Source organism: Crinia signifera, chromosome 1 (genome assembly GCF_055691185.1).
Source record: "Crinia signifera chromosome 1, ASM5569118v1, whole genome shotgun sequence".
Taxonomy (NCBI): Eukaryota; Metazoa; Chordata; class Amphibia; order Anura; family Myobatrachidae; genus Crinia; species Crinia signifera.
In genome coordinates, this window is record NC_139217.1 from 255,502,499 (window position 1) to 255,520,284 (window position 17,786).

General features: G+C 42.6%; 2 protein-coding genes across 2 annotated transcripts; one reads left to right on the top strand and one right to left on the bottom strand.

The window, feature by feature from the left end:
- The first annotated feature begins 1,413 nt into the window (after positions 1-1,413).
- Positions 1,414-12,832, top strand: LOC146073415 (protein DVR-1-like). The gene is made up of 2 exons (XM_083180595.1): positions 1,414-1,746; positions 11,608-12,832. Exons 1-2 carry the CDS (start codon positions 1,482-1,484, stop codon positions 12,423-12,425), a joined length of 1,083 nt encoding a protein of 360 aa, XP_083036721.1. The 5' UTR covers positions 1,414-1,481; the 3' UTR covers positions 12,426-12,832.
- A 178-nt stretch (positions 12,833-13,010) lies between these two features.
- On the bottom strand, positions 13,011-16,957 carry LOC146027945 (derriere protein-like). The gene is made up of 2 exons (XM_083158287.1): positions 16,708-16,957; positions 13,011-14,516 (listed from the first exon to the last, which is right to left on the bottom strand). Exons 1-2 carry the CDS (start codon positions 16,955-16,957, stop codon positions 13,711-13,713), a joined length of 1,056 nt encoding a protein of 351 aa, XP_083014413.1. The 3' UTR covers positions 13,011-13,710.
- Between the last annotated feature and the right edge of the window lie 829 nt (positions 16,958-17,786).

Genomic DNA, 17,786 nt, shown 5'->3' on the forward strand with positions numbered 1-17,786 from the left:
GGCTGACTTGCACCTGGTTTTAAACTGCCACGCTTCAAGACTCCATTTTACCTGGTTTAAACTGCCACAGAACCTGTGTAATTAATATGTGTCCCGAATTAAATGGATGAGTTGGTCACCCTAGCTGCAGGGGGAGGAGGTCACAGGTCCAGGCAGCACAGCTCTGTGCTGTCCAGACACAGGTGAGGGGGTGGGGGTCGGTGCGGTGCGGCGAGGGGTTGCGTTAGAAGTCCATAGGCTTCTACGGGGCATCGCCAGATTTTTCTGGCTATGCCCCCCGTCGTGGTAACCCGGCGGGTGATGCTTAGAGCATCCCTAAATGCAGTAAAAGCCCTGATAACGGGGTTTTTACCGCATTTTTAGTTTAGAGAATCTCCCCCCTTGAGAGCTACAAACAGTTAACATTTTCAATGTCTCCTCATAGAATCACAAGTGATTTAGCTCCACCTGTGGATCTTTAAAATGTGTTTGTCAGTAATGAGTTAATCTGCGTACATGTGAGATGAGCTGGAAAACATGAACTGTTAGTAGCTCTTGAGGACTGGAGTTGGCTACCCCTGGCTTAGACCATACTTGCCCTCTCCATGAGGGAGAACATGCTCTGCTCCTGGACTTCCCTGGTAATGTAGGATTGTCATTGTGGTGAGCTAGTTAGTTGATAAGAAAGGTGTTACACTACAGGTGATGGCAATACTACATTACCAGGGAAGTCCAGGAACAGAGCATTTTCTCCCTCAAGGAGAGGGTCAGGTAGGCAAGCATAACTCCCAACATGACCCTCTCCAGGAGAGACAGAATGCTCTGTTTCTGGACTTTCCTCTTAATTTATGGATTACCATCACCTGTGCTTAAACATATTTCTTATCAATTACCCTGTTTAAATCAGGTGATGGCAATCATAAATTAAGATGGAAGTCCAGAAACAGAGCATTCTGTCCCTCCTGGAGAGGGTCATGTTGGGAGGTATGGGCAAGTATGGCTAGACTGATTCGCACATGCCATAATGCCTATATGCATACCCTCCAACATGACCCATTCCTTTCGGTACACAATGCTCTGTTCCTGTACGTCCCTGGTAATGTATGATTGTCATCACCTGTGTTGAAACACACTTCTCGTCAATTACCTAGTTCCACACAGGTGCTGGCAATCCTACATTACGAGGGAAGTCCAGGAGCAGAGCATTGTGTACGGAATGCAATGGGTCATGTTGGAGGGTATACAATATGCAGAGGGGAAATATAAAGATTATTTATAGTGGGGGAAAATAATCTTGGTTTCTAATGCTTCAAAAACAGACATAACTTGTATCTGTCTTAAGGAACAGTGTTAAAGCCTTTGACAGCTATAGGTGGTGTTGCAATAAGAAAACTTGATCCACTGAACCTCACCACAATCATTTCCAATTAAGAGGTGATTATCTAACAAAAAGTTAGTGGATCACAGAGCAGACCATTGTTATTGGAGTGTAGATTACAAGGATGCTGCTGTGGTTTGTACTTGGGAGTTTGCTCTCTGTCTCAGTAACAATGGACTCTGAAGTAAAGCGCAGAGAAGATTTGTTTTTAAGAAGTTTGGGATTATCAGCTAAACCTAGCCCTGTCTCCCCCCCACTCATACCGGCTGTATTATGGAGGATTTACAGCCAGAGAGTGAGCAGCTCAGCCCAAAAGAAGAAACCAGATTTGTGTTTTGTGGAAGAGTTTAATGTCCCCGGCAGTGTCATCCGGGTGTTTCCTGATCAAGGTGAGGGGACACAATATGTGATGCTGGCATAAGTAATATACAGGGGTTTTCAGTTCTATGCAGGACCTGAACTTCTTATATTATTTATTGTAACAAAGGGGGTTATTCTGGTTCACTCTTTCTGACAAATTCCTTCTTAGATTGACAAAACCATGTGCACTGCAGGTGGGGCAGATGTAACATGTGCAGAGAGAATTAGATTTGGGTGGGGTTTTACTTTAAAGTGAGATCTATATTGCAGTGTAAAAATAAAGCAGCCAGTATTTACCCTGCACAGAAACAAAATAACTCACCCAAATCTAATTCTATCTGCACATGTTACATCTGACCCCTGCAGTGCACATGGTTTTGTCCATCTAAGAAGAATTTTGTCAGAAAGAGTGAACTAGAATAAGGCCCAAAGTTTTCCCTCGTATCCGTGTATGTGGTAAGGAAATTGGAGTGTAAAGTACCATTTGAGTTGGAATTAACCACATTTGATATATACAGTGCAGTATAAGGGATGCAGTTAAAATACCAACAACCATTCGCAGACTGTCAAGATGCTGACATTCATTATGCCAACGTGATTTTTTTTTTTTCTGTGAATCCGACTTCTTGTTAGTTCATGATCCAAGTAGCCATAGAGTTAGAATATAATAGTGTGGCCCCATAGACACCCCCCCCCCCCTCAAAAAAAGGTTGACATTTTGACCTGTCTGCATTTGGACAGTGTCGGCATAATGAGTGTTGGCATTTTGAAAATATCAGTATTTTGACTGTCTTCCAATGCTTGTCTGTATTTTAACCACAGGTATTTTTAATTTTGGTAATTCTGGTGTTTGTATACACACAATATTTAATTTGATTAATTGTCCATTGCTTTTATGCTGCAATCAAATATAATAATTTCAACAGAGTAAATAAACTGCCCTTGGCCTTTATTAACTTCTGGGGAAGATGCAATTAGCTGTGAGTTGGCCAGATCAGACTAGGTAGAACAAGGGGTAAATCCATACTTCACATTACAATAACCGGGCACCATGCAGTACCCATGTGGATGGGAACCCATAACAATAAATTATAATGTATTTAGAGGTTTTGTTTTTTTCATTCATAAATAAGGCAAATGTAGACCTGTCATTTTCTCTAAAAAGCAGGAAAAATTATTAAATGATATGGGACATGGGTACTTGTTTAGTTTCACAGCGGCCGATATATCGGCCGATCCGATGCGATTTTTTTTTTTACCTGTTCATAACCCACTATCCACTACGCATGGAGTTGTTTTTATATAGTGTGGCGAGCACAGTAATCCGCGTTTGCTCGCCATACTATATAAAAACAACTCCATGCGTAATGGATAGTGGGGTCAGTGGCGTAACTATATATTTTGCTCCCCCAAGCCAAAAAAGTTGTGGCGCCCCCCCTCCACTAATAAATAAATATATACACACACACACACACACACACACACACACACACACACACACACACACACACACACACACACACACACACATCCATAAAAAATGACAGTGGGGGCACTACAATAAATAAATGGGGGGGGGGGAGGGGCAGTTTCGTGCAGGTTCCTAGAAAAGTGTGTATGGTCTAATAAAACGGGTTGTGGACTCCAAGGATACTGTTCCCAGGAGCCACAAATTCATTTTCATCATTCCGGGTGCATGGGATACAGTTCTAGCTGGGGACAGATGGGTATATGCTGGGCAGAGAGAGGGAGACAGATGTGGGGAGAGGGGAGATAGATGCTGAGGAGTGCGCATGGGGCAGATGCTGGGTAGAGAGAGGGGGACAGATATTGAGCAGGGAGTGGGGTAGGCACTGGGATGGAACGCAGGACTGGGGGGCGGGCATAGACGGACTACTACATACATACATACATACATACATACATACACTGCCTCCCTGATACATACAGATACATACAGTACATACATACACTGCATCCCTCATACATACATAATACATACATACAACCATCCATACACTACCTACCTCATGCATACATACATACACTGACTTCCTTATGCATACATACACTGCCTCCCACATACATACATACATACATACATACATACACTGACTTCCTTATGCATACATACACTGCCTCCCTCATACATCCATCCATACATACATACATACACTGACATACCCTCCAACTGTACCGATTTAGCCGGTACAGTACCGTTTTTTAACGGTCTGTACCGGCTAAATCAGAATGTACCGATTGTACCGTTTTTTAAAGGTTTAGGTTTTTTAAAGGTTTGGGTTTAAAGGGCTACTACTTTCCTAAAAGATCGGCACGATGTGGAAGGAAATAATAATTAATTCTACTCACTCTGGCCCCTCTCCGGCAGGTTAGGGCTCTCTCCGGCGCCCTCTCCGTTCCCAGTGGTGCATTGCGGCGGGTCCCGGCAGCGTGCATCGTATCATGACATCACGCAGCCCGTGGACCCTCCCGCACTGGAGAGAGAAGCCAAAGGCAGATGAACTTCGTTATACACTGAAAACGAAGTATACATGTTCGGAGGTGAGGGAGCACGTTAATTTGTATATTTGCAATATATATATATAGCTATATATAGCTCAGTACACATTCGGAAAGGGGTGTGTGGCCCCCTTTACCAGTGGACACGCCCCCTTTGCCATTGGTCACGCCCCCTTTCCGAATGTGTACCGATTTCCAAACTTCATATGTTGGAGGGTATGCACTGACTTCCTTATACATACATAAATACATACACTGCCTCCCTCATACATACATACATACATACATACATACAACCATCCATACACTACCTACCTCATGCATGCATACATACACTGACTTCCTTATGCAGGGTTCGCAAATACTCGCTATAGCGAGTATTTTACCCACTTTGGAGCACCAGGGACTCATTTTTTATGAATGGCTGGGTCCCCTGGGACCCGCTCCACCCATTTCGGCGTGCACGCCGTGTTAATATGTGTGACAAGGGCGGAGGGATCTGTTTCCCCCTGAGTTGTGATGCGACCGTTGAGAAGACACAGCATGACGGCAGCTACACACATCTGCTGGGCACGAAAATGAAAGGGTCCCTGTCACCGCAGAGTCATAGGCAGCAGTGCACGGAAGCCGCGTAAGCTGGCTCCTGCATTGCGTCTCAACAACAGATGGCTGGAGCCAACACCAGAAGCAGCTGCTCAGCAGGGGAACAGCTGCGGCTGGTGTGAGGCCAGAGCATGAGCAACTGAAACCAGCATGGGGGGCCAGAACCAGGGAGGTGTGACAGTGAGGATGGAGCAGACCCGGGCAGGAAGTAGAGGTAAGAGGGGTGCGTGGTCCATTTAGCAGGCTGCTTGGCTGTGTCATGTAAGGGGATTTATTGCTAGCAGGACTCAGGCTGCAGACTTCCCTCCTCCTCTCCTACCTCGCGGTGCTGCTCTCTTGTGTGTCACTGTCACCTCCTCCAGGCTCTGAGTGCTGGCTGTTATTGGCCCACTTGTCCCCTCCTCCCCTAACTGCACGGCTGGCAGAGAGGCTGGAGCTCACCAATTAACTCTTAACAGGCAGAGCTGCCTGTAGGAGAGGAGCCTATAGACTCTGCTGGGATTTCACTAACCCTATCCCTCCTGTTCCTGCTGCCATTACTTTTTGTTCTAGAAACAATGGACAGGGGCAGAATCCTGAATGGTGCAGCACAGGTGTCCCTATTCCGACATTATGCCTTTTTCTAGTATATGTGTATCTTGCTTTATGTGAGTGGGCAAATTGCCAATTGATACCCACCCCCCCCCCCCCCACCCCCAACCCACATTAGCCACAGTTTTGGGGTGCCCAAATCTATGTTTGCTTACCAAAATAAAAAATATGGTCAGGCTGGCCCTTGGCTCAGGGTATATGCCATATGGAGGAGAGGAGGAGGTTTCTGTATGTGCCATGCTGGGGAAGGGGAGAGGAGGCTTTATTCCGTTGGGACCCAGAAAAGGTCAAGTAGGACCCTGATTTTTGTACGTGAGGGGTCCCAGGGACCCATAATTTTAGGGGGTTTTCGCGATCCCTGCTTATGCATACATACATACACACACATACATCCATATGTCCCCAAAATGACATCTATACATATATCCCAACATATTATTAATATTGTAATATACCACTGGCGCTGGGTGGAGGGCCTGCCAGCAGCAGCACTAGGGAGACCAGCAGCAGGTGTTTGTTGGGGCCAGCTTAATTGTCCCCTGGCAGAGAAGAGGCAGCAGCTCCGGCTCCAGGAATACACGCTTGTTCTCAGCACTGACTGGAGGGAGGAGGCGGGGCTCAGAACTGCAGCATGGAAAGTGAAAGTAAAGTGACTTCCTCTGCTGCTGCCCTTCTATGTAAGCCCCGGCTCCTGAGTCCCGTCCAGCAGCAGCTGCTGCTTTCATACCAGCCGGCGCTGCGACACTAGTTAGTATGCCGGGCGCCCACCGCAGGCGGCTCCCCCAAGCAGCTGCGGGGGCTGCCTTTATTGTAGCTACGCACCTGAGTGGGGTTATGAACAGGTAAAATATTGGCCGATATATCAGCTGCCGTGAAACTAAACAAGTACCGGCACATGTATGCTGGGTGTTTTATTAATGTAAAAATGGGGTTTTGGACTTTCAGATGGAAGCTATCAGGGTTTTCTTACACTTGCTGGCTGTAATTTTTATCCTTAATCTAGAAACATTCCAAAAACCAACCATAAGGCACCATTTAACTCACTCCAATACTTTACTTATGCCATGCTCACACTGCCAGTGTGAACAACACAGCTTTTACCCGGCATTTGCCGGTGACTGTAGCGCCAGACCCAATTCTCACTGCTAAGGCAAATTCCCGGTTGAAGCAGTTCTACTGGTCATTACATTTTTTTGCAGTGTGAATGGGTCAACCCGTGTCTGCATACCCGGGTCTCCAACCCGTGTAAAAAGCAGGGTTGGAGACCCTGGAATTTCCACACAAATTAACCTGTTCACAATTTAAAAACCGGTGTTAAAAGGCAAATTACTGGGCCGACATGCTCGACCTGGGAATTTGCCTAGCAGTGAGAATGGGGTATTATATTCCTTTTAGACAAGTATGGAGCGACCCGGATCCTGTTTACACTATGGAGTAAGTAGTGCTTACTCCATAGTCAGCTTCAAGCGCTACCTCCTCCCCCTCTCCCAATGATGCACCGCCACTCCCCCCACCCCCTTGTGACCTCTGCAGCCCGGCAATAAGCTGGTCCGCTGCAGGAGCTTTCAGACCGCAAATGCGGGTCGCTCCCGGGATGGACCTGTGTCCCAAAAACAGATGCGACCCGGCATTTGCAGTCTGGAAAGGCTTATTATAGCCCCCCAACAGACTTATGTACTGACCTTCTGTCTTCTTTGCCACTTTGTGGGGATTCAGCATAATTTCCCTACTCTTTCATGCTCTTCACACACTGCAGAATTATTGCACCGAATGCGTGACTTGCCATTTGTAATTAAATTAGGTTGTATATTCTTAGGGTTATCCAGATGATGGGTTTAACACATGCACAAGTCCGACATGGCAATGGTCGTCACTAGTGGCATAACAAAAACCTGTGCGCCACCATCGGGTCTGTACACCTTGAAAAATGACCTTGCAGGTCCGAAACGTGTCAGTGCTGTGGAGTTTTTTTTTTTTTTATGGTTTCAGTGCTTCTGACCCCACGCTTTGACCCTCTATTGCAGGGCTGGGCAACACCGGCCCTCCAGATGTTGATGAACTACACATCCCAGCATGCCTTGCATCAGTTTCAGCATGGCCACATAGCAAAACTAATGCAAAGCATCCTGGGATGTGTAGTTCATTAACATCTGGAGGGCCTGTGTTGCCCAGCCCTGCTCTATTGTACACCATCTATGGGCAATCTATGGGCAATCTAGCTATATCATTACCCAGGTGAGCAAGGTATGGAGAGAAAGTGAGGGCACTTGGAAACCATTCTTTTTAATTATTTTTAAAAGTAATTTTTACTTGTATGGTGGACTTTGGAATAAATTATTTTTCTACACCAAACCTGATTGAATACTGGAGTGATTCCCTTGCTGAGGTCCGGTGGATCCAGGAGATACAAAGATACCTTGGTACTTGTTTCCTAGCACGGCACCCACGATTTTAATCTTATTACATTGTTTTCATCAAATCGATCGCATCACATGCAACCAGATCGCATGCGATGCGATCAAAACGATGATTTCATTGTACAATCACCCTGATGGGTGATTATTATGTTATATGCACCCCAATTAACGCCACCCCCACTATTAACGCCAACCCGAAGCGTGGCGAGCTCAGTGGTACGCGTCCTCCGACCTTTTTATAACCCCACTATCCACGTCGGCGTGGAGTTGAGCGTGGCGAGCGCACGTGGATAACTGCACATGTATTCTGCGTCCCCTCACCACGCTTGTGGCTCGCTGCGCTCGCCACACTATATAAAATCAACTCCACGTGGATAGTAGGGGTATGGAAAGGACAGAGGACGTGTACCGGTGCACTTGCTGTGCTCGCCATGCTTCGGGTTGGCGTTAATAGTGGCAGTGGCGTTAATGATGGGGGTGCATATAACATACTAATCGCCCATCAGGGTGCATGTACAATTAAATCATCGTTTTGATCGCATCGATCGCATCGCATGCCATTTTAAAATTGTACAGTGCGGTACAAGGTATGTGATGGGCGCCGTGCTAGGAAACGAGTACCGATACCTTTGTATGAAAATAGGGCATTGTGCCAAGGTGAGCTTTGATTTCATGGGAATGTCTGGTGTGAATTGAAAGAAACCTTTATGGGCATATAGGACCTGTTATTCAGGTCAGTAGAGAGGAATCACGGTCTTTTGGGAAAAAAGTCTAATTTAATTGCCTAACTCCTGTCTCTACTTCTGTTGTCCATTATATGAGTGGTATCCACCTTGGACCAACATTTAAACCAAGGAAGGAAGAGAGATTACCACATCGTTCCCTGACAGCACATTTTGTACCTCGTGCTTGTGTTGAATCTGGGGGTGGTATCCCAGGGTGGTACTTGGTGCAGCAGCCAGGTTTGGCGTGGTTATACCTCCACAAGACTTTGTTTTTTGTATATTCGTGGGTCTGTATCTGGGACCTACTTGTTTGCAGTCCTAGTGGTCCTCTTGCTACCATGAAAAATGTCCCTTGCAAAATGGCCGCCTCCTTACAGCAGACAGTTATTAAGGATGCTAGAGGAGGTTGTTGACAAGTCGTTCTGCAGGCCCCGGCTGCAATACAGCACTAACCTCAACAGATATGCAGTTAAGTGCCCACACTTACCCAGAGCCTCCAAGCCATCACAAGGTCTGCAGGGGATATTTTTATGCCACTGGTCGCCACATTAAAGGTTGACATAATTTTTCCCGAAAAATTTTCCCCAATAGTATAGGGACTTTTCCATGTTTTCCCATCCACCTGAACTCCATTTGGGAATGGTAAAGTGTGCCGAGCGCATGCATGGTTATGGGGTACACTATTTGGGATGTCCACATGAAAAAACCTGAATAACTCTCATCAGAAGTTTCATATGTCGACCATTAGAATGTCCACTTTTCACTTGTGTGGACTTTTTGTCAGTTTTGACCTTGTGCATGTCGACTCTTACGGGTCAACATACTGTATATTTGTATATGTATGTATGGGTTGGAATCATTTGGTCTATTGCATTATGGTCGAAAGTCATTAGGTCGAATTCATTAGGTCGACATGCTAAAAGGTCGACATGACTCTAGGTCGAAAGGTCATTAGTTCGACAGGTCATTAGTTCGACAAGGTCATTAGTTCGACATTGTCTATGTCGACATTCACTAGGTCGACATGGGGTTTTTCACTGTTTTTTTACCTGAATGTCAACACAGTCGACATGGACACAGTTTAAAGTGCACTGCATCCGCTCGCTGCGCTCGCTATGCGTCGGGCACGGTGCCTCGCTACGCTCGGCACACTATTTTATTCTCCCACCACGCCCTAGTGGATGGTAGGGCATGAAATACCGCCTGTCGGCACATGTTGGCTCAAAAAACAGTGAAAAACTCCATGTCGACCTTGTGAATGTCGACATAGACAATGTCGAACTAATGACCTTGTCGAACTAATGACCTTGTCGAACTAATGACCTTTCGAACTAGAATCATGTCGACCTTTTCCCATGTCGACCTAGAGTCATGTCGACCTTTTAGCATGTCGACCTAATGGATTCGACCTAATGACTGTCGATCATAATGCAGTAGACCAAATGACCGCATCCCGTATGTGTGTGTATATGTATGTATGTGTATATATATATATATATATATATATATATATATATGTGTATGTGTATATATATATGTGTATATATATATATATATATATATATATATATATATATATATATATATATATATATATATATATATACACATATATATGTATGTATGTATGTGATTGCTAGGCTGGGTGCCCCCACTGTAGTATTCGTATAGACGGTTGTTTGGAGGTGCGGCACTCCCCGCAAATTAACAGGACATGAAGCAGTTTAAAGGCAACGTTTCAATGTCTTTATTACGACATTTTCATCACGACATTTATATATATATATATAACGACCCTTTAATCCAGAACGGATATTAGGGTCATGCCCATATTAACCCCTAAGCTCAAGGCGCAGACGTTGCAGCTAATTGGTCTTGTATTTGTTAGATGTGAACTTAAGTATTGCAAAATTACTATGACCCAGCAAAAGACTAAAGACGTTATATTAACCACGCAGTAACTGAAGGTTTTTTTTCCCTTTCTAACTAAATCCAATTTGTTATTGTGACCAAATATATATGTGAAAATAAACCAAGTAGGTAGGGGTTACGGATATCCAGTAAATAAGCAACCAAAATTTGGAGGAAGGTGGAATTTTGTTTTGGGAGGTTTTTTTTTTTTTTGTGGTTTAGGGATAGCTCCCCATTAATAGTCTCCATGGTGCCATCAGTACTGTACATGAATGGCTGTAAAATCATTGATAGTTTGAATCATCAATGGACATCACTGCTATGACCAAATATACTTCTACTGTGAGTACATAACATCAATCTAAAATGCAGGATGTATTGATTTAGATCGGACAGGCTGTGAAAGACCTAGTAGGATGGGAGGGTCTTGAGCTCCTGGGATAGAAAATTTTTTGAAGAAATCTTTCCCCACCCATTATCTTTTCTTGACAAGGGAATACATTGATCTTAATGATTGATAGATGAGGTAAATATTTTATACATATGGGATTTGCTGGAGTCGTTGCTAACAGTAATTGGGGTCACTGAGTACCTGAGTGCAGTGTGTGGGGCGCACATGGGCACCTGGGATCCAGGGGCACCCACACCGCAAATCCTGCATCCAGTTTTTTTTTTTCAATGTTGGCAGCAGCAGCACTAAAGATACCACCAGGAAAATGGCTTCTGCTACATTTCGCCCCAGCACAGGAGGAAAAATAGCTGGGAAACAGTTTCCGCACCATTTTCCCTGAGACCTGTGCATGAAAAGTAAAATCTGGGACAGCGCTAAAGTCTCCTAGTGCCCATTACTCTGCCATCTAGATAGGTGGGGCTCGAATGCAGACCGCACACAGCCTCCTTCTCTGTTGATGCGCCCTTGGGTAAGGTGTATGTGGAGCTTGGTAAATGAGATGTAGGTTTACAAATTATATAAATACATAATTCTTAAATTGTAGTGGTTGATAATGGTAACCTGGATTATGTGCACAGAATAGTGTCATTTAAATGTAAAATATCTAAGTTAATGTTGAATGCTTTGAAACCTGTATTTCCACTACTTATTTTATAAACCCTTCCTCAACAGGCCGGTTTGTTATTCCTCTATCATCTAGCCCTCTTCCAAATATCTGCTTGGAAATGAGATTGTTCTTCAATATCTCCGTAATGGAGAAAGAGGAGAAGATAACAATGGGGCAGCTGGAAGTAAGATTTAGCCAGAACAACTACTATGGACAAACATTTGATCTGCATCTCTACAGGATCCTACAGCTGTCTCTAAAAGGGATGGGTGGACAGAAGACCAGCAGGAAACTCTTTGTTGCACAAACCTTCCGTCTAGTTCACAAATCACTCTACTTTAACATGACAGAGATTTGCAAGAGCTGGAGACATCCATCTAAGAACCTGGGTCTAGCTTTGCAGATCTTTTCTAGAAAAGAAGGCGCATTGGTCCCTGGACATGTAAGGGAGTGCCACGGAATACACACTTACCTCTACACCTCTCTTCTCACTGTGACCCTCAATCCACTACAGTGTAAAAAATCCAGAAAGAAGAGAAGTTATGGCAAGCTTCCTTTCACTGCCAGCAATATCTGTAAAAAGAGACGCCTCTATGTTGAATTTAAAGAGGTGGGATGGCAAAACTGGGTCGTAGCTCCTCGAGGATACTTGGCCAACTACTGTTATGGAGAATGCCCCTACCCACTGGCAGAGGTACTAAATGGCTCTAATCATGCAATCCTACAGTCTCTTACACATTCTCTTGAGCCGGAATATATACCACTCCCCTGTTGTGTCCCAACAAAGATGTCTCCTATCTCAATGTTGTTCTATGACAATAATGACAACGTGGTACTCAGACACTATGAAAATATGGCGGTGGATGAATGTGGTTGCAGGTGATCAGCTACAAGTTATTTCTCAATTTAGTGTTTTGTTACATTGTTTTTTTTTTTTTTAAATCTGGTACCATAGAATGCATCAAACCATGAAAAATATAAAGAGCTATCATATGAGCTTCTAACTGCCATGTTTTAGTCGGTTTGCTAAATTACAGTTAGGAGCTGATTGGTTGTTTCATTATCTCTTTCCAAAGTTTGATATCTCTTCCCCTGGTTCTACCATGGAACGGAGTGAAAACTTTTTTGGTGGGGTTTTTTTTTTACGCTAAAGGTGAAAATTGAGCCGTCTGCCACTAGATCTAATTCTATTTTGTTGATCTACTTTACTGTATGTATAGCATTGTATTCACTTATGTTAAATGAGATACTTTGTAAAATATAACCTGATTAAAAGATATGTTTGGTACATCTTTATGATTTATTATTATTATTAATGTTTTATTTTATTTTTTAATTACATTGAGCGACACAATTTAAAGAAGTTTAATTCTATTCCCTTCTGGAGATATAAAAATGCATCAAGACAGAGAAGATACTGTAGTTGATTAAAAAAAATACTTTATTTATATTGTAGTTGATTAAAAAAAATACTTTATTTATCTTGCCACAAATTCATTTGTGGCAGCTTATGGAATAAACAATCCAAATAGTACAATTTATTCAGTAAAAGCGTGTAATGTACTAGCATGCAGGAGTCAACATATTATTCCCAAATCTTTGGACGTTTCCAATGAAGATAGTTACTTAGTGCTATGGTGAGAAGGGAGAAGGAAGAGGGAAGGGGGAACAAATCTTTGTTCAGTGCAAATGCAGATAGGCAGTTAAACATGTAATAATGTCTCTTTGATCATATGTCAAAAACAAGACTCCAGTTCCATGAAAATTCACAATTTGTTCACTGTTTCTGTTCTTAATCTTTAAGAATGTTCTTTAAACAGTGGAAAAGCTCACAACTTGTATCCTTCAATGTGAATATTGAAATGAGCATTTCTGTAGGATGGAATTCCAGCCACCCCTTGTCACCGCCTCTGCTATCATGGTTACAAAGTGAATCCTGGGACCTCCAATAGTTGTTCAAGCAAGGAGGAAAGTGTGTGGGCACCATTATCTCAACTCCTTTTGTGATTCATTTAAATGAAGTGTCCTCCTTCTTCTCGCTACAGACTCATTGTGATATCCAGGGATGGAAAAACTAGTCCTAATTATTAGAACACGTCTCACAAAATTCAAGCATTTTCAGAAGGAGCATTTAGATTCTAAGAATTTCTGTCAAGTGTAAGACCTTCTCATTTGCATCCACATTCATCCACTACCATGTCCTCATAATGTCTTAGCACAACATTGTCATTGTTGTCATAATACAGCATAGAGATAGGAGAGAGCTTGGTAGGAGCACAACATGGCAGCGGTGTGATTTCTGGCTCTATGGAGTGCACCAGTGTCTGTAAAACCGCATGGTTGGTGCCCTTGAGCATCTCAGTTAGGGGGTAAGGGCACTCTCCGTGGCAGTAGTTGGCCATGTAGCCACGGGGCGCAATAACCCAGTTTTGCCATCCAACATCCTTAAAGTCAATGTAGAGCCTCCTCTTTTTGCATATATTGCTTGGTGTTGGTGGGGAAGTCTCTGTACTTCTTTTGGTGCGAGGAGACCTGCAGCTGGTTGGGTCAAGAGAAACGGTGAGGAAAGAGGTGTGGATGAAAAAATCTATTTGTTCACAGGTTGAAGACAATTTACCGTTCACAGTAGTATCTGCTGATATTTCCAGAACCAGTCCCATATTGTTCCCGTGGTTGGCCCAATCTTGTGCCACTTTTGTTAGGTTAAAATACAGGGATTTGTGAAGGAGACGGAAAGACTGAGCAAACAGAAGTTTCCTGTTCATTGAGTTGTCTCGCATTCCTCTTAAGGACATATGCAGAGGGCGGTACAATCGAAGCTGGAACACCCTTCCTTGGTAGGTATTGTGCTTGAACTTGATCTCCAATTGGCCAAGGGTAACCTGTTCTTTTTTCTCCACAACAGAAAGGTCAAAGAAGAGGTATTTTGTGAAGCATAAAGATCCATGTGGCAACTCACTAGAAATCGAAGGTCCTATGAAAGGAGAGAAAAAAATGATTAGTGTTGGTTTTAAAGTTACCGTATTATCAGTGCAATATATAAATATGGTGTAGTTCATTTAATGTTTTATAAACAATCCTCCCCTTATTCTTAAAAAAAAAAAAAAAAATTCTATAGCTGTAGTTGTAAACCAGTTTAATGTAGCTGTGTTTGCTTTTTGCATCTTTTCTCTATATTTAATGGGCATTAAAAAATGATTAACCTTCTGCCAATTCTACTCATAGGGAAATCATCTTTTTTTTTTTTTTAAATTACCCTACCAGATATCTATAAAAGAATATTGGTGAATTTTATTTAACATACTAGTTTTGGAATAAAATGCTGCAAATTCCCAATATTTTATATAAAAATTTTTTAAAAAAATTATAAATACAAAACCATGCAGCAACAGCGCAAATATTGTATTGCATGTTGGTACTGCAGTCTTAAAGCAGAACACATGAAAACACTACAGTTCTTTCTGATAAATATTACATAGAATTGTCCAGGTAGGTAAATCTCCGTATTTGACTAAAGTAATAGATAAAGGAGGGGCTGTAGATGTAGCTTATCTAGACTTTAGTAAGGTTTTTGACACTGTCCCACATCAGAGTGCTAAATGAACGTGAAAGCATGAGATTAGATACTTAAGGCACCCATACACTATGCAATGCCTGCAATTTGGGCTCTCTTCCTGCTATTGTAGCAGGAAAAGAGCCCAAATTGCAGGTAACTGACAGCAGGTCCAATGCAATGCGCGGCTCCATGAGCATCGCACCAGACCCTCCAAGTCGTCCCTGCTGTGGAAGCAATCTCTCCGATTGCTTCTGAGACGGGCGGTCTTGGCTGGGATTCCATGAGATATAACTCATGCGATCCTGCTGCCCGGGAAGGTCCCGGGCTGCTCAAGACGGCACTGATTGTGACTTCTCCGAAGGGAGAAGTTGCCATAGTGCTTAAGGGCCTTAAGATGGTTGAATGATAAAGATGGAGTGCAGTCACAGGCTGGGTAATGTTACGAGTGGAGTAACCAGGGATCTGTACTTGGACCAGTGCTTTTTAATATCTCTATTCCTGACATTGCAAATATTATTGAAGGGAAAGTATGCCTTTTATTACAGTTTAATGACAAAAAATGCAAAATCATGCACTCAAAAATCCAAAGAGTAAATATAGTATTAATGGCACTATAATGGAAACTACTGAAGAGGAAAAGTATCTAGGAGTCACTATTTTAGGCTAAAATTCAGGTAAGCATTGTAATAAGTAATGAGGATGGCAAGTCAGATGTTTAGATTGCATAGGAAGAAGAATCAGCAGCAGAAAGAAATCGGTAGTAATGCCACTGTATAGGTCATTGGTACAACCTCATTCTAGAATACTGTGTGCAGTTCTGGAAGCCATATCTCCAGAAGGATATAAATACATTAGAGAATGTACAAAGAAGGGCAACTAAAATGGTGCATGGCCTACATCACAAAACGTACCAGGAGAGACTAAAATATCTTATTACAGTATGTATAGTTTAGAGCAGAAAAGTGAAAGGGGGGACATGATAGAAACTTTCAAATATATCAAGGGTTTTAACAAGGTCCAGGAGGGAAACATTCTTCAATGAAGAAAAGTATTAGAACATGAGGCCATGCACTTTTGGAAGGAGGTTCAGGGGAAATATGAAGAAAATTGCTTTACAGAAAGGGTAGTAGACAAGCGGAATAGCCTCCCAATAGAGGAGGTAAAGGCTAAGACATTAGAACAATTTAAACATGCATGGGATAGACATAATGTATCCTTACAAATAAATAAGGCTCAAATATGGTTTGAGATAACTAGATGGTTAAAAAAGGGGCAGATTAGATGGGCCAAATGGTTCTTATCTGCCATCAAATTCTTTGTTTCTATGTTAGGTGTACCCTTTTTATCTTGATCTACAATTATCAGCATGCTTTGAGAAAACAGTATATTTAACATCTAATTTTAACTACAGTTGAAAACACATCAATGAACTACATAAGAAAATGCATGATTTTAGGTTTGCAAGCAAGTGCAGTATTTTTTAGATCCATAAAAAAAACAGAGGAAAACCATAAACTATTGTATACTATCCATAGTGACCTCACTGTTCCTTTACAAAGTAACTTAATCATCAAGTAATGATTACAAGCCCTCAGTGGACTCTACTAACCTTGGTCTTTGTAGGATCTGACAATATTTCCAGGTACTTGAAACCCCTCCATCCTGCACGGATCCTCCACGTTGATGCCCTTTTCAAAAATTTTCCAAAGGCTTTTTGGCACAGGTCCTGGAGCAACTGGTCTGGGTCGTCCATTTAATCCCAAGGCTTTGAGAAGCATCCTCTCCTGGAATGGAAGCTCAGAGCAGTCAGCCAGCAAAAAGAGGCCTAGAAAGGTGAAGAATAGGGCAGATGTGTTCATGGTGACCTTCCTCAATGGTCTGCTGTTTTTAGTGTTCAACTCACTCCTAAATACCCATAGAAACAACCAATGTGTGAAAATTGCCAGCTCCTGGGAGCCAGGAGGGAGGTGTTATAAGCTATCATCCTGTCTCCACCTTTTTGCATGTAAATGATCACATTCCAAGAGTCACTTAGGAATTTTTAAACGAAGAAAATAAATGTTAATAGGCATTATAGGTGTGTCTATAGACTTTCTGTACAATGTTTATGCAATTATTAATGAGTAACAGATTATCATTTAACTACGTACTTTCCTATTTTTATACTAGGGGATTACTCAGCAGGTCTTCTGTACACAAACAATAAGTAGTATCACTTTAAAGTGAATGCTGCATTTCTGCTTTATTCCACTTTGTATTGATACAGGGATTAATTAATAAATAAGCCAATTAGAAACAAATTGCTTGATTAATAGAAATGTATGTAAACATACAAACAAAAGGTTGCGATACTGAACTTTTCACAAACAGCTATTCACTATACATTGCAATAATATTGTAATGTACTACTATTTAAATATCTACTATGTGAATTGAGGTGAATTCAGCAGTGGCATCACATTTTTTTTTTTTAGCACATGGGCCCACACCGCACACACCGCATGTATTTTTTTACCCCTCCGGAGTCCTGCACAGATGGCAGCAGCACTGAGGAATATATCAGTTTGTAGCACCATCTTACTGAAGATCTGTGTGTCGCCCTCTAGTGCTCAGACTCTATAGCGCTGCACAGCTGCTGGCATAGTGTAAAACACCATACACGCTAAGGGCCGCATCTATTAATCAATA

What these genes read in the sequence shown, in the direction of transcription:
- LOC146073415 (XM_083180595.1), top strand. Translation starts at nt 1,482, where the DNA reads ATGCTGCTGTGGTTTGTACTTGGGAGTTTGCTCTCTGTCTCAGTAACA. An exon ending in CCGGGTGTTTCCTGATCAAG is followed by an intron (nt 1,747 to 11,607) that starts GTGAGGGGACAC and finishes CTTCCTCAACAG; the next exon opens with GCCGGTTTGTTATTCCTCTA.
- LOC146027945 (XM_083158287.1), bottom strand. Translation starts at nt 16,957, where the DNA reads ATGAACACATCTGCCCTATTCTTCACCTTTCTAGGCCTCTTTTTGCTG. An exon ending in CAGATCCTACAAAGACCAAG is followed by an intron (nt 14,517 to 16,707) that starts GTTAGTAGAGTC and finishes CTCCTTTCATAG; the next exon opens with GACCTTCGATTTCTAGTGAG.